Source organism: Salvia splendens, chromosome 17 (assembly GCF_004379255.2).
Source record: "Salvia splendens isolate huo1 chromosome 17, SspV2, whole genome shotgun sequence".
In the NCBI taxonomy this organism is placed as follows: domain Eukaryota; kingdom Viridiplantae; phylum Streptophyta; class Magnoliopsida; order Lamiales; family Lamiaceae; genus Salvia; species Salvia splendens.
In genome coordinates, this window is record NC_056048.1 from 5,313,170 (window position 1) to 5,329,065 (window position 15,896).

The 15,896-nt window shown below is 35.6% G+C and overlaps 2 protein-coding genes across 3 annotated transcripts; one reads left to right on the plus strand and one right to left on the minus strand.

The window, feature by feature from the left end:
• Window positions 1-3,324: 3,324 nt before the first annotated feature.
• LOC121774138 lies at window positions 3,325-6,251 on the plus strand. Its single transcript, XM_042171056.1, has 2 exons — window positions 3,325-3,599; window positions 5,735-6,251. The coding sequence occupies exons 1-2, from the start codon at window positions 3,399-3,401 to the stop codon at window positions 5,915-5,917; spliced, it is 384 nt and encodes a 127-aa protein (XP_042026990.1). The 5' UTR covers window positions 3,325-3,398; the 3' UTR covers window positions 5,918-6,251.
• Window positions 6,252-6,280: 29 nt separating this feature from the next.
• On the minus strand, window positions 6,281-11,621 carry LOC121774136 (E3 ubiquitin-protein ligase RGLG4-like). Of its 2 annotated transcripts, none has more exons than XM_042171054.1 (11): window positions 11,070-11,621; window positions 9,634-9,718; window positions 9,247-9,387; window positions 8,982-9,095; window positions 8,718-8,815; window positions 8,528-8,607; window positions 7,597-7,702; window positions 7,386-7,513; window positions 6,966-7,170; window positions 6,755-6,811; window positions 6,281-6,679 (listed from the first exon to the last, which is right to left on the minus strand). In XM_042171054.1, the coding sequence occupies exons 1-11, from the start codon at window positions 11,325-11,327 to the stop codon at window positions 6,596-6,598; spliced, it is 1,356 nt and encodes a 451-aa protein (XP_042026988.1). In that variant the 5' UTR covers window positions 11,328-11,621; the 3' UTR covers window positions 6,281-6,595. The 2 variants fall into 2 exon arrangements, with proteins under 2 accessions (XP_042026988.1, XP_042026989.1); XM_042171055.1 differs by having other exon boundaries at window positions 6,966-7,107; window positions 11,070-11,619.
• Window positions 11,622-15,896: the final 4,275 nt, after the last annotated feature.

Sequence of the window (15,896 nt, forward strand, 5' to 3'; positions counted from 1 at the left end):
CAAAAGAGTAAAAAACACTTTGATGATTAAACAGTTGAAGAGATGAGAAAAAACTACCTGGCAATCCATCACCCCCCTGCTTTTGAATTTTTCCTCCTGTCCTCCAATCTCTACTTTTCCTTTCATGTTTTAACTTCTTTTAGTACCCTTTCCTTAAAATATCATTTTCACAGCCCCTAAAAGATAGCATACTAACAAACTCTATAGTCATTACATTACCCTATCTTTGACGGTCCCTCTCTTTTCTTTTTCTTTTTCTTTTTCTTTTTCCCCACAGTACTTCCACTCTACCAACATCAAATTTCATATTATCTCACCCCAGCCTAAAATTAATTACTAGCATACCATGTTTGAACTTTTGTTTATTAATGATCTCATGTTTTAAACATTCATTACATCCCTACATGAACATTTGTCTAATGGAGTACTACTATTTTAAGGTTAACTTACTTTCCATAATAGGAATGTCTGTGTGCATGGCCTTGTGAATGCAATGCACTAATATATGTCCGGACTTTCCTTTTTCATCTGGACAAATTTGTGAAGAAATACTAGTACGAGTTAGGAAACGGTCACGGAGTCATAGAAGAACCAACACATTATATCAATTGTCGACTACAAAGGTGACCCTAGCTCACTTCACTTCTTCTCCCTGTGGTTTGTTGTGATTTTAGAATTTCCTCCAATTCGTTGTTGATGAAGTTGGTGGTTGTTGTTTCTCCTTTTTGTTTCATATATTACGCTTATGAATTTTATCCATGGTGTCTCAACAAGTTCATTTTAAAAAAGTTTTTGTGCACCAACTGCTTATAAGATGTTTTAAATACTTGTAAAATATCTTAAGAGTAAATTATCATGAAATTGGATAGTTTAGCTTATAATTAAGTTAGAGATAAATTGTGAGTCAGAGAGAAAATTAATGAGAAATAAACTACTATATTGTAGTATATATATATGATTGTTTTTATTTTCTGTGTAGGAGCTTATTTTATCAAACATTTCTCAAATAGGTTATGAATTTTTCAAAGAGTAACCTCTCAATCAAAGGCAATCTAAAACAAACCCAAGTTGCATCAACATGTGAAACTCACTTGCAGAATACTACTACATAACATTTTATTAATATCTTGGTCATCCCTAATATTGCACTCTTATCGCATGGAGGGAGTAACATCTTATTGTATAATGCATGAGGCACATAATTAATGATAAAATTAAATTACACGACAAAACGAAATATGTATAACCAAATATTTAAGTTGGATAAAAATAAAGAATCTAAACTGCTAATAAAGGTGGCCCTTGTCATCAACCGCAATTGGAAGCAAACCAACAAAAACAGTTCTTTCATTTTAAAAAGGGATTAGAGAAATAAATATACTTAAATGGGTATTAAATCACTAATAGTGGTATAATTAGTAACTCAAGTCTTTTTCTTTGCCGAAAGCCCCTTTCCTTCATACTTTGTCCACCGCCCTCCTCCAATTCGTCGTCGGCATCTATGATTAAGTTAAGCATTATTCATTAAAATCAAATTTCCATAACTAAATACAGCTTCTAAAAACCAATTTCAATATTAAAGTGATGTATCTAAAAAGTTCTTAATGAACTAAAAATATATATGTACTAATCAAAGAGAATAGAGACATAGAAAGCCTTTACATGTCAATGGCATAATTATTCTTGTGTAAAAAGAGAGTCAAGCCTTTAGCACAAAACGCATTCACACTTGATTACGTTGGAATAGAGGTGTTTAGGTGAACTGGTTGGGCCCAGAAACACGCTTTTATCCCAATAATTCACGTATAATTTGAGGCTTTGGAAATGGCCTTGTCGTTCCTTTTTACTGTCCACCAACATTCAAATATTTAAGGACCAATTAATTACTTTATTTTTAATAAGTACTATGTACATGTAGTGTAGGGCTGACAAATCGTGCGGATTGGGTCGTTATCGGGTCAACCTGATAATGACTCAACCCAATAAGGCCTAACCTGAACCCGACCTGTTAAGGAAACTGTAAATCCGAACACGAACCCGACCTGCTACCTTCAAATCCGAACACGACCCGCACCCGACACGAACCCATTATCAACACGATATAATATCGGTTGACACGACACGATAACAACCCGAACCTGATATTACACGATTAAAACCTAATATTACACGATTAAACCTTAATTTTTAACCTAATTTACACAATTAAAATTCGTTTTATACTATTTAAACCTAATTTATAAGAAATTAAAAAATTAAAGTAATATATATTTTTTTAAATAATAATAAAAATAATAATATTATTTTTAATGGGTTACCCGTATCCGACCCGCATCCGACCCGAACCCAACCCGAAATTATCGGGTTCTTAATGGGTCAACCCGATAAGGACACGGATCCAATAAGACTTGACCCCAACCCAATAATTTCGTGCGGATTCGTGTCGGATTATCGTGTCGTGTCGAAAATTGCCAGCCCTAATGTAGTGAGAATATGAGATCAGAGTTTATCATTTTATACATATATGAAGCGTCAGCAGAGACTAGAGAGCACATGGACATGGTGTGCCCATCTCAACGGGTTATGGACTCGAAACCCTGCATAAAGCGTCCCGACTAGGAAAAAATCATTGCTCACATATTTATTTGCCGTGGTGACTGCCTGAGAAGATCAAAGATAATCTTGTCGTTTAAGTTTCTATTTGTCTAAAGCAAGTCGGATGCTATGCAATCTTATTTTGGATGTTCTTCAACCCGAGTTTCCCCACTTCAGTTGCCATGCTCAAGTCAATATTGGATTTTTTTTCGCCTACAAATTTGTTGTCAATGAGCTCCTGTTATTTTAGAGATGCATGGGAATATTTTCAAAGTATGAAAACCGCAAATATGATTATGGAAAAGTATAGAAACTAAAAATGTAGTGTTTCTCTATACATGTTTTCTTAATTTTGTAAGTTGTGTACTTGTGTTGCTATTATACACAAAGTTGACCGAGAAATAAAAATGGACATATGATCAGAGTCTGATAATCTGTAATATCCTTTTAATGACTTATTTTTCATATTTAATTTGATTAGTTATGGTTTAATTTGATTTATTTTCAATTAATGTGGGATACCTTTTAAAATCTCTGTAATAGTTAAACAATTAATATTGGAATCAAGCAATAAGTATCAAACAAAGTTTTGTTTCTCTCTCGTTTTATTACGTTATACAATTATTCAAATTTATCGAAATATATGTATGAAATAACTCAAAAAATATGGACATGGAAATAATAGTTTGGGCCATGTATCAAGGTGGGCTGAAAGCAATCGGCCCGGTATGAAGTTTCTATATCCATAATATTAATATAGCTCTCCCATCAAACCCAGTAATCTAGTCTAGAATAGAAGAAAAATGTCGTTTCTATGGGAGAAGAGCCAGACATGGAGATGGCTGGTGACCAAGACCAGGGATTCCAAGCCCTTCTTTCTCACCTTCGCCACCGTCTGCGGCGTCATTCCCGGTATTATTGGCTACTGCGTCATGCAGGTCACCAGCTCCAGCAACCCCGAGCTCGAAGCCAAGCTCCGCCAGTCCGCCCGCCCCGAATTAACGGTAATTCATCTCCGATTCTCTTCCGCCGTGAAATCTGTGTTTCATATTTGTTGTTATATTTTTGGAATTGGCGATATTGAACTGATATGTATTAATCGAGACCCGTCCGATGACTACTGATGTAGGATTCGGTACCTGATCGCTGGAATATTTTAGGTAAAGGTTTATTTCCGGATAGATAGAGTGTGTTTCAGTGAGATTAGGGTTAGGGTTATTTTGAAATCGACTGTTATAATTATTTTATGGTTGTTTACTAATCCGAATCTGCATTAATAAATATAATTAGTATAGGTTAAACTATTGTTTTATACTAAGGGGGTGTTTGGTAGGCATGTTAAGTTATCATAAGATAATTAATTATGATGGGCTTTAAGATAAGAATTAAGATTAAATCTAAGATAATTTATCAAGTTTTCTTGTTTGGTAACAATGACAAAAATTAGGATAAATACATAAAAATGACTAATTTAACCTAATTAAATTAATCTTATCCCAAATTTGTCCCTAGCACACATTTTATCGTTCAATTTTTTTTTTCAAAAACACCTTCACGGTGGAATTCATTCAAGTATAAATCATTAACATTTCATCAAACACATTGTGGGCAATTTTATTTAAGCACACAGAAACCACTCCACACAATCGCGCACACAGGAAACTTCCCTACAAAAATCAATGATCTAAATGCACGACGCAAAATAATAAACAAAAGCACATGCTCCATTCAAATTTCCTCATTCCTACCTAATAAAAGCAATTTCCACCTCCTAAACAAGGAATAACAATCGAATATGACTTACTAAAAATTGATTGAACTCTCCCAGATCACATCAACATATGAAGCATTTCGTTTTTTATGAGAGAGTAGAAATTTTGAATTGGAGATCTTTCATGAAAGAGGTGAAAGAAGAGGGTTGTAGACTTGCAGTCTTTCCGTAAATTGGAGATGACGCAGAATTGTTTACGAAAGAGGTGAAAGAAGAGGGTATATTGGTAATTTTACATTTAATCTGGGTTATGGATATAGGCCTGATAAATTAATGGACTTGTTTTGGGCTGATAACAAAGATGAGGAAATGAACTAATTTGTTTCGGGCCTAGATGGGCCGCGATGGGCCCATGCCTTAAACATGGGCCATATAAATAGTTCATCTTATCTACCAAACAGTCAGATTAATCAAACAAGCACTAAATGGAGTATAAACTTTGGATATCCTAGAACCCTTGTTTCTATAACTTGCTTGATTTATGTGCGATGAAGATAAACCTACTCAATAGTGTATATTGTCATTTCTGAAGAATAATGCATTATTTGTGTGTTGATATCTATAATCTATTTGAATGATGTTTATGGAGAAGGATAACCATTTAGAAAAGATAAAAATTGGAGCAAAAAAATGACTAGAGTCTACATATGAGGTGATTCTTGGTTTTGGAATTTGGAATTTGGATACTCTTATAGTAGCATATTAGAATGTTGCTGGCTGTTGTCAAACTTCTACTTTTGTAGATTGTTAATCAAAACAGTTCGTTCTATATGTTTGGATGTACAAAATCTTAAATCAAACCTATCTGAAATAACAAAGAGTCATTGTGTGTAGATCTAATGGGTTAGTTTTGGTAAGTCGGGATTAAGTTAAACAAGTCCAATACCATTTGTTTCACCCACTTTAAGTATGGTTTGGTTTCATTTGGGCATTTTCCATACAAACCAAAACCATAGGCATCAAGTATGTGACATCTTTTTACATCCTATAGCTTCTAAAATAATACATTGGCATGGTGATCTGGAGAGTCGAGATCAGTGCATCAATATTATTTTTATCCGTTCTCCTTGTTTCTTATATTATCTTCAGCGCTTAGGGCAGCGGGTGTGTTTTCTCGAATAAAACATACTCTCTATCAGGTCACAAAGAAGAGATGTATAACAATCTATATGGATAGGATTGGGGATGGGATCTATTGTTTACGTTATTTCTTAATCATCTAGCTTCTATTGCATATTTTGCATGACAATTACATATTTTGCATTTTCCATTAATAGATGCCCTAGATGTTGTCTTCCCACATCAAGATCATTATCAATATTACATTATGTTAGAGTAGAATGAAAATTTGATGTTTGTGATGGTTAGATGATGGGTAAAGTTAATCAAGAGAGGCTAGCAGAGTACCTGGGGGAACTGAAGAGGAAAGAAAATACAAATGACAGATATGTTGCTGCTTTAAGAGGAGAGACACTGACTAGAAAGCCATATGTGAGAATTCAACCAGTCCCAAACCCAAAGAACACTGTGGTCGAGGAGGAAAAGAAGTAAACGTTAAGACATGATTTGGTCCTCATATGATAAAGACCATATTAACAGGTGGCTTGTCGTTTGTGTTTATTTTGGATTTTAACATGATCAAGTTGAATTTATCCCAACGAATATTGGTTATTTACTTGTTTTCTGACTCATTAGTCAAGGAATACCAAGTGCATTTGTGCGAATGAAATGATGTACTATTGCGCACGCACAGTCACTTTAGTGAATGTATTTTGAAAGTATATTTGAACAAAAACATTAGAGAATGGTTGTATTTGAAATACTAGTACTACCACATTGTTTCGTTCAGCTCAGGGAACGAGGGTCGTCGTACCTGTTGTCATCACTTTTGAGCTCGATTCCAAAATGCATTGATTTTACTCTGGTGAAAAAGTTAAAAAATATCAAGATAAAATACTTGCAGTCCTGAGATTTACACCAATGCAGGATACAACCTTGTACATAAAGAAGCATAGCTGCTACATGCCATGATTCATATATACATTCACGCCTCACAACACATATACACTATTGGACTTCCGATTTAGCTGTTAGGAGCTGATCGGCTGATTAACGCTACTGCAATCACGCACAACATCGATGACACACCATACAAAGAAGAAAATGAAAGCAAAGCCGAAAACAAATTCTTCCATGCCACATATGTGCTGCTGCAGAAACTGGATATTTTCAAGAATACAGCCTGAGTCGACTTGTGATGCGCTTCCGGCAAATGGGACATTCTGACAATTTTGAGCTGCATTCGCTGCAAGTCTGGAATCAAACAGCGATTGCCTGAGATTATTGCACTAATTCGGCTATGAGATATGTTTACTATTTAGATTTTACCAGGTGTCCGCAGCTGAAGGCTATGTTCTTTGCATTGGTTAAGCAAACGGGGCAAACCTTCAATCAAAGATTATGTCAAACAACACTAGTATGCCACTTTTCTTTCTGTGTTACTGCTAAATTATTTAGAAGCTTTTGTTGGACTGGGAAAGCAGATTTAACATCGGAATATATTGAACTGTACATGTATGGCTTCGCGAACAGTCCTTACCTGAGTTTGGTCATCTTGCGCAGACGCTGAATTGTTGCTGAACTGTCGTGATAATCCACTGTGGCTATTGTGTGATGCTGCTGGTGTGTATGGCACCGGTGGAGGCCTAGGAACTATTTTCTTAGCTTTTCCAGTCACTCGTCTTTGTTCCAATTTGCAAGTTGAGAGGAGATGTATTAACAGAAAAGTTAAATTATATGTAAGTCTGTGGTAAGATACACGTGGCACGTCACTATCTTCCAAGGCATATGATGGTTTTGATTTTGTTTTCTTTTAATGAAAAATTATGATGGTTAAGCTTGGTTCATCTGCTAATGGAACTAAGAAGGCACAATACGCATAGACAATTGCTTTAGAAGGCAACACTCAATTCATATGGAGATAAAATCATTGCACACTTGTAACAGAGAGAAGGCATACCCTAATAAACCGAATTCACGGGCTGCTTTATATTGGACAGGAATTTCCATCAATGCAGCAAGAGCGAAAGCTGTCTCTTTTTCAGCAGATGATGTGGACTTTGACATTATCTCAGTAAAATTAACAAACTGAAAATTTGGGAGATAACAAAAACTATTACTAACAACTGGTTGGTTATATGAGGTTATATAATGCTCAAAAAGAGTAATACCTGAAAATTATCGAAATCGCGATCAGGAATTTTGTCATCAAATTTCTTCATATCATCCCATGGTCCATCACCAACACCAATAAGAATAATTGAGAGAGGATAGAGACTGATAACAAAAAAAATTGTCACACATATATTAGTTTTTTTTAGTTCGGTGTGTTTCTAACGTGAAAACTGAAAAGAAACTACATAAGGTCCCTTCTAAATGAAATTATCACAAGAAAACTACATAAGGTCCCTTGTAAATCTGTCCAGAAAAAACTGTCTATAATTCCATCTATTTATTCTGAACTGTGCAAACACAAATGAACACGGAGAGTAGCTAGTTTAGCTCAAGCTCAGAAGACTTCTTCAGGAAGCCATATAAGCACGATAAAAATAAACTGCCATTTCAGAGAATATCCTCCACTCCAAACATTTCTAAATCATGACCTTGAAGCCCATCCTGAAAATCTTAAGTGGTCGAAACACTAATATTCCAATCTTTCATATACTCAGTCCACCATAGATAAGTAGTACTCAAACAATCAAAATAACTCATTTAAAAAAAGTATCATATGAATCTTTGTATATAATTAATGTCAGAAGTCATAAGTAGCTAGAATTTCAAGTTCTTATACTCATAATCAAGAAGGCTTATTCAGCACTCAAACATAACAATTTTTCATTTTCTTTTTTCGAATAGGAAACACACGGTTAGAAATTAAACTAATAATCTCGAAGGGTGGAAGGGTGTTTGGTTCAATTTTAAGATTTTTCTCTGTCAGCCAGTCAAGTAGTCATGCTAAAATAATTTTCTTTGACACTTTTTAAGTTTTTTGCGTATGAGTAGGTGGCAATCCCATCATATGCTCAGCAAGAGTTCTTAATTGTATAATTAGCAGAAGAGATATTCATTGAAAATTGGATTACATGAAACAAAAAAATTTACCTTGCATTCACTAAGGAGTTTATGGTTCTCTCTTCTTGTGGGCTGAGTTCATTATCTGATGTATTGACACTTCTGGTAACCTTCGTCAGATTAGGTAGTTCATTAATGAAGTGAGTTAATGTAAAAAGACATATGACTATTTCCTTATCCCCCCCCCCCCCCCCCCCTCTCCATGTTTTTTTGTGCATACCTGCCCATCAGCAATGATCACTAAAACATGGTATTGTCCACCACTTTTCTCCACTATATCTACCGCAGCATCCACAACGGGTCCATAAGATGTTGGCCCTTTAAGAACACAGAGAGAGGGAGAATTTCAGATATGCATATGATTTATAGACGCGTGTAACTGAAAGCTCCCTGTTATGGACAACTTGAAGATTATATGTACTTGGAACAACCCTATGACCTTGAACAAACAGTCAATAGGTAACAACTAAGTAAAGAAGCTTACCAGATAATCGTAACTTTGGAACTATTCTTCTGTAGCAGGCCATAACTTCTTCAAACCCATGGCAAGAAGAGTGATCACCGTGAAAGCTAAATACTTCCTGATCATGTGTGGTTGCTACAGGAAAAAAGGAAGTGCAGAACTGAGTTGGTTGCTCGACCAGATAGGATGATGCTAGGAATGGTCCATCACCAGCTTTAAAGTAGCTACTGGAAAGAAATCAACAATGACAAATGTAAATAACAATGATGATGTGAAATAAACTAACCATCACCAAACCCGAAACAGGGAATTAAATTGTCTTCATCAAACGGGGCCAAAGTCTTCCCAATGATTGATATAGCCTTTTCATATGGATTTGGCGTGTCACTGATAGCATGCAGGCTACGGTTACTGAATGAGACTTTGCCTTCAGATATAAGATAACGACATTAGCTACCAATATACAAGTTCATACAAGATAAACACCTAAAAATAAATGAATTTTTCGGCTTTTAGTCAGACTCTTCAATGTAAGAGAGTGATAAAAAATTTACTACATAAGCTTGTTCCAAAGCAGCTAATTGTTAAAATAATTTTATATCAAAAGATGAGTATTATTTCTTTATATATAGATCAGCTACTCTCAGTTGCCCATCATATACTTGCTAATTACCTGTCCATTCATTGCTTTTCGTAAAATCAATCCCGAGAATTAGATTTGATGATTCCAGTCCAGCTTCTCTTAATGCCAATGTGACCTGCAAATAACAATCGTGGTTACAAAACTGAGGTTTGGCTACAAATACAGGTAGGATATAACCGTCTTAATGTAGAAATAGGCATCTGGACGCGAAAGTAAAATGCTCCGACTTTTATGTAATCATATCCATAGATTTATAAAGAAAGAAAGAACACAAAAAGGAAGAAAAGTCGCCGAAGTGCTTCGTTGGGATTTTTATTGCCCTGACTGACTAAAACGTACTACATACACTGGGATAAAAAATTTACACTTCACCATCTCACCTCTTTGTTTACTTTGCACTTATTTACTATCTCAAATACATGGGGTGAGATTTACATCCTACCAATTGTGATGTCTCACTGTCGCTGGCAGACATTCAACGACAGATACTATCACTTGTGCAGCACATGATGGCATATCAACAATTCATTGATAGCTAGAGCATTTCCTATTCAAATTTTGTAGTAATACCTTTTTTGTTACTTTGTACCTTTTTTTATCAACAATTCATGAATCATGATGAAAATACACACGCTATAACTACAAATCTATCTTTGCAAATCTATTTATGTTTTCTCTATTAATGCAATAAGTTAAGTATATAGTACTACTTACTTATCATTTATCAAAGAAAAATACACCATTACTCATTAGTAGAATTATTTGTTTTTACAAGTTATATTTACTAATTTCTAGCTGTATATACAATTTTAAACACATTGAAGGAAGAAAATAAAATATTGGGATGGTAAACCATAAACATATCCTGAAAACTATGTACTCCCTCCGTCCCAAGCTACTCGCACTTATTTCCTTTTTGGGCGTCCCAAGTTACTTGCACTCTTCCCATTTTTAGTAAAAATTTTCACCTACAGCCGTCATTTTTGACTTTCCTATACACTCATTCCTTAATCTCCGTGCCGAAAAGGAAAGGGGCGAGTAGCCCGGGACGGAGGGAGTATATCACACTGTAGAAACAAGAAGGAAACTATGAAACAAGTGATTAATTAAGATTATCTGTTCAAGTTTAAAAAATTGAGTGGAGTTGACTTGGTCACTGCATGTACCCTCGTGTGGTCATATTCAAGCTGCAATGTGCAGTGCAGTGCAGGGATCAACAAAATAACTCCACTAGATATTTAATAAGTCGAGACCACAAAAATAGGCAACTTTTGACAGAGACATATGTAGACGACCTTGACTTATCTTTGCAACTTGCAACACAAATAATAGTAGTAGCATAACACTGATAATAAGCCAAATTTTCAAATACTAATTGTGAGGCGTTCAAATTTAACCTAAACGTGAAAGTAATTAATGATAAAAAAACGGAACAAAAATAAAATTGAATGAAAATATCGCAGTACCTGGTCGAAGGAGGTGAAATTATCGGGAATGTAACTATACTTTTTCTTCTTCTCGGCGCCGCCGCTGCCGGAGCTCATGCCGCCTTTGGTTTCTTTCGAATTTCTGTCCGGCAACGGATTGTCGGCAAACGAAGATGAGCGCGATCTCATGCGAGAAATCGAGCGAGAGCGCGAGCGCGTCCTTAAAACGGCGGGGCCACAGGAGCTGACGCTGCGGCTGACGGTGCGCTTACGAGACCGGAACAACAGATTCCCCATGGCATCTTCTTCGGTGAGAGAGTGGGCACGAGGTTATAAATTGCGTGAATTTATGGCTCAAGTTAGGCAGGCTGCAATTGCGAGGAAACTACCTCAGATTCTGATGCACCTTCTTTTGGTACAGAATTGATTAGATGTTGTTGCTTTGAGAGGGAGTGTGGGGTGATGCTGATGCAGGGGAAAGGAAAAAGATAGCGTATTGTCGAGAAGATTGAAAGGAATCGATTCTTTCCCTGCTCATAACGCCCAGAATTTGGTGGCAATAGCATATAAGGAAAGACTGTATATTATACTACTCCTCCACTAATACAGTATGACTTTATCTTTTATAGAAAATTTTGTACTCCATAACTTTAATATTTTATTTAATAAATATTTTTTTAAATTTTAATTTTTTTAAAAAAAATTATTTATTTTTACTTTTTTTCAATAAAAACTTGTCGGAGTAAATAATGAACAATATTCACTAAATAATGAACTAAATGAAGAATGTTATGAAATAATTTTGACATGTTATTGAAATACATTAATGATACAACAAATTTTAGTGTTAAACGTTAAGCGGTAGTAATGAACTATATTCAATAAATAATGAACCAAATGAACGTTAGTAATGAAGTAAATATGACATTTTATTGAAATACAATGTTGACTGTGTTAAACGTCAAACAATGGTAATGAACTTATTACTTCATTCGGTCATGCTATTACTTCATTCCATTAGTTTATTACTTCATTCCGTTAGTTTATTACTTCATTCCATTAGTTTATTACTTCATAATGTGTTATAACATAATTATCTTTCAGTTGAAGTAAATTCGGTATGTAATGAATGCGAAAAATTACTTCATAACATACGTTCATTTAGTTCACTATGTAGTGAATATAGTTCATTATTTACTCCATCAAGTTTTTATTGAATAAAAAATATAAAAAAAATAAAAATTAAAATAAAAAAAAATTTATTGAAAAAAATATTAAATTAATTGTAAATTAATCATAACCAAAAGATAAAGAAAAATGGATGGCCCAAATTTGGTCTCTAGTTCGGTCTTTAAGACTGGATTTGTGGATAATGAGACTCTATAACTAAATTCATTAATTTTACGGATATCACCTAATTCCCATGTTCCAAAATAAGGGTTGTATTTCATTTTTATCATAAATAATAAGTAGGCTTCACGTTTCATCAGTTTATTCCACTTACATTTTATTATAAAATATATATAAATGAGACACTCGTTCCACTAACTTAATTAACCCATTTTTCTTTTTTTAATTAATTCGCTTTTCTTTACATTTTTAAAATTCGTACCCAAATCAATTAGGACTCTTATTGTGGCACATAAGTGGTAAAATTTTAATGTAAAGAAGCTAAACTCGTAGTAAGACGTTGTTTTTGCGTTTCTGCAACTTAAAGAATGTAGTATGACAAATTGTTATGATGTCGTATAAAATAACTTTAGTATGTTAAGCCATCATAGCTAGACATGCATAAACCGAACCGAACCGCCGGTTAACTGGTGGTTCGGAACCTGCGGTTCACAAACCGGAATCGAAACTGGCGTCGGCGGTTCGGCGGTTCAAGCGGACATGTTCAGGTTCAAAAAAAACGTGAACCGTAACCGGCGGTTCGCCTGTTTGAACCCAACGGTTCAGCGGTTCCAGCGGTAGGATTTCGGATAGAGCGTAGGTTTTCATGCTAGGTGTGCAGAAAAACCGGCGTGTTACGACGGTTCAGCACCTTTTTCAGGTGGCAGCGTATAGGTGGCGGTGTATAGGCCTGAAAACCGGTCAGAAACCGCCGGTTTTCGGTCAGAAACCGGCGGTTTCCGTCAGAAACCGTGGACTGAACCGCCGGTTCAGGCGGTAAACCGGCCGAAATTTGAAATTTGAATTTTTTTTTCTTCCAATTTTACTCATATAAATACCTCATTTCCCCATCACTTTTACTCACCACATTCTTGTGTTAACAAGGATTTCCTTCTCAATCTCAGTTTCTCTATTCTCTATCCTCATTCTCTCTTATTGCTCAAGTTGTTTACTACTATATTTGTTGTTGTGTTCGTAATTTACCATTTATTCAATACTACATGTTTCATACTACTTTCATTTTGCATTATGTCTTCTTCTCGTGGTGGACCGGGACGTGGTGATCAGGGCAAAGGAATTGCCCAAGATCAAAGTAGTCGTCCCCAAATATCAAAGCGACCTAGTCGTCGAGAAGTTATGGAAGAGATTTCCCGAGTGGCGGCTGAACGCATGCAAGTAAGTTCTAAAAAATAAAATTATTTTTACAATTCATAATTTCATAAGATTGAGTTTTATTTTTTATTTTTTTTGTGTTCCTAATTAAAACTTCAACTTATATAATATTTATAGATAGAAGAAGATCATAGGATGACCATGCTACTCGCTGAAATGCATCAAGGTAGGGGGGGGCGGTGGTAGTTCCCAACAACAAGATGATGAGCATGACGTGTCTATATCGTAGGACTCGGACAACAATGATGATAGATCTCATTCTCATATTCCGTCAAGCACCGGCGAAAATGAGGACATGCCTCCCCCTCTACCCACTAAAAAACATTGAAATCTGATATTTTTGTTAAACACTACAAGAGGTCTCGGTGGTAATTCCAAGTCCTAATGATCCGCTCTCTCAAGAAGAGACATCGGCGTTTCATGCATATTGTAACTATTGTGATAAAGTCTACAAATTTGCCAGTGGTGGGGGATATGGCACCCTCTGTCGTCTTTTGGTGACAAAGCATCCGGTAGAATGTGGCACTACCTCTACCCAAACCCAACTAAACTTCCAACCGGTGGCTCAGGTTCGTCAGGTACGCCTCTTTTTAAATATGATCCTAAAAATTTTGCTGACGTTATGACTAGACGAGTTGCAATGAAGCATTTTCCTATTAATATTTATGATGATAAAAAAATGAGGTTATTATGCAAAGTGGTTTGAACGTAGCTGTCAAAAGAGTAGGTCGAATGACCGTTCAACGATCTACCGTTCGACAATGTTTGGAGAAAAAAGTTGAATTATCACGTTATTTACTCAACTTGGGACACAAAGTGAACTTTTGCTCAGATGTATGGACTGATTGTTTTAATAGACATTCATACATGGGCATTACGGTTCGCTTTGTGGACAATAGTTGGACTTTGAACAAGCGTTTGATTGGTTTTAGAGAATTTGAGACACCACACACTGCACTCGAAATTGCTTCTTTAATTATTTAAGTTTTGAATGAATTTCAATTATGCAACAAGATATTTCTGTCGGTTTTGATAATACAACTACTGACACTACAAGTATTAATGACTTGATTGCGGCTTGTGCTCCGGTTATTGGTGGTAAGTATTTTCATCAAAGATGCATATGTCATATTTTGAATTTATGTATACAAGATGTGCATGAATTATGACAAAAACATGTTAGTCCTATTAGAACTGCAGTTAGATTAATCCATCAAAAGCCGCCTATTGGCAAAGCTTAGAAGAAGTATTGCTATCAAAAGAAGGTAAGATATACAAATTTTACCATGGATGTGTCTCATAGATGGAATTCGACATGTGATTGTCTGAATTCTACTTTGACGCATAAAGATTCTTTGTGTGATTTTTTAGAATCTATCCCGCTTCTGATTTATATCTGTCGCATAGTTGTTGGGATCATAACGTGACTTTATTTAAATTGTTCAAATATTTCAAAAATGCGACTGTTGAATTATCGGGTGTTTATTATTGCACTACTGTTCGTGTTTTAGAGCATTGCATGTATATATCACTTGGTTTTAAAACTGCGATGAAAAATGCTTCCTCTTCTCCTGAATTGATGTGTGTTTTATATTATATGATTGAAAAATGTCTTAAGTATTTCAGTGAGATTCCAACGGTGTTTTTGATTGCAAAGGTCTTGGATCTAAAATGGAAATTAGCCGGTACCTCCATGATTTTAGATTTTTATTATAACAATTTGAGTCCTATTGATCTTGTTCCACTTCAAGCATTGCAAGCGGATACCAATGACCAATGAGGAGTAAACCTAACCGAAACATTTCAAATAAACCTCCCGGACCGGTCAATTATCCAACAAACCTTCGAGTTTAACTTGCGTGCTCTCTACACCGAATATGAAACCAAGTATAACAGTACCCATCAAGTCAGAAGACCTACCCCTCCTCAACAACATAACTTTGGCTTCGCATTTCAAACCGATTATGATGACCCCGACGCGCAATCCCAATTAGCCGACCTATACAGCTATAACACCGGCGGAAGGTCGTCCTCAGGTATGGTAAGTGAGTTAGATTTATATTTCGATTAACTCTTTTCCTTTGGTGATGAAGGTTCAACTCCTCCCGCCCAAATCGACGTTCTCGATTGGTGGGGAACACACGAGAAAGATTTTCCCATACTTGCGTCAATGACCAAGGAGATTTTTTTGGTTTCGACTTTCACTGTCGCCGTCGAGTCCGCTTTCAGCGTTGGATCACGTGTGTTGAACAAATTGTCTTTGTCAGACTAATTTTGGACAAGATCGTTCTATTGGCAGACCAT

What these genes read in the sequence shown, in the direction of transcription:
- LOC121774138 (XM_042171056.1), top strand. Translation starts at nt 3,399, where the DNA reads ATGTCGTTTCTATGGGAGAAGAGCCAGACATGGAGATGGCTGGTGACC. An exon ending in CCGCCCGCCCCGAATTAACG is followed by an intron (nt 3,600 to 5,734) that starts GTAATTCATCTC and finishes TGTGATGGTTAG; the next exon opens with ATGATGGGTAAAGTTAATCA.
- LOC121774136 (XM_042171054.1), bottom strand. Translation starts at nt 11,327, where the DNA reads ATGGGGAATCTGTTGTTCCGGTCTCGTAAGCGCACCGTCAGCCGCAGC. An exon ending in CTGTTTCGGGTTTGGTGATG is followed by an intron (nt 9,096 to 9,246) that starts GTTAGTTTATTT and finishes TTTTTCCTGTAG; the next exon opens with CAACCACACATGATCAGGAA. An exon ending in CGTGAATTCGGTTTATTAGG is followed by an intron (nt 7,171 to 7,385) that starts GTATGCCTTCTC and finishes ATCTTACCACAG; the next exon opens with ACTTACATATAATTTAACTT.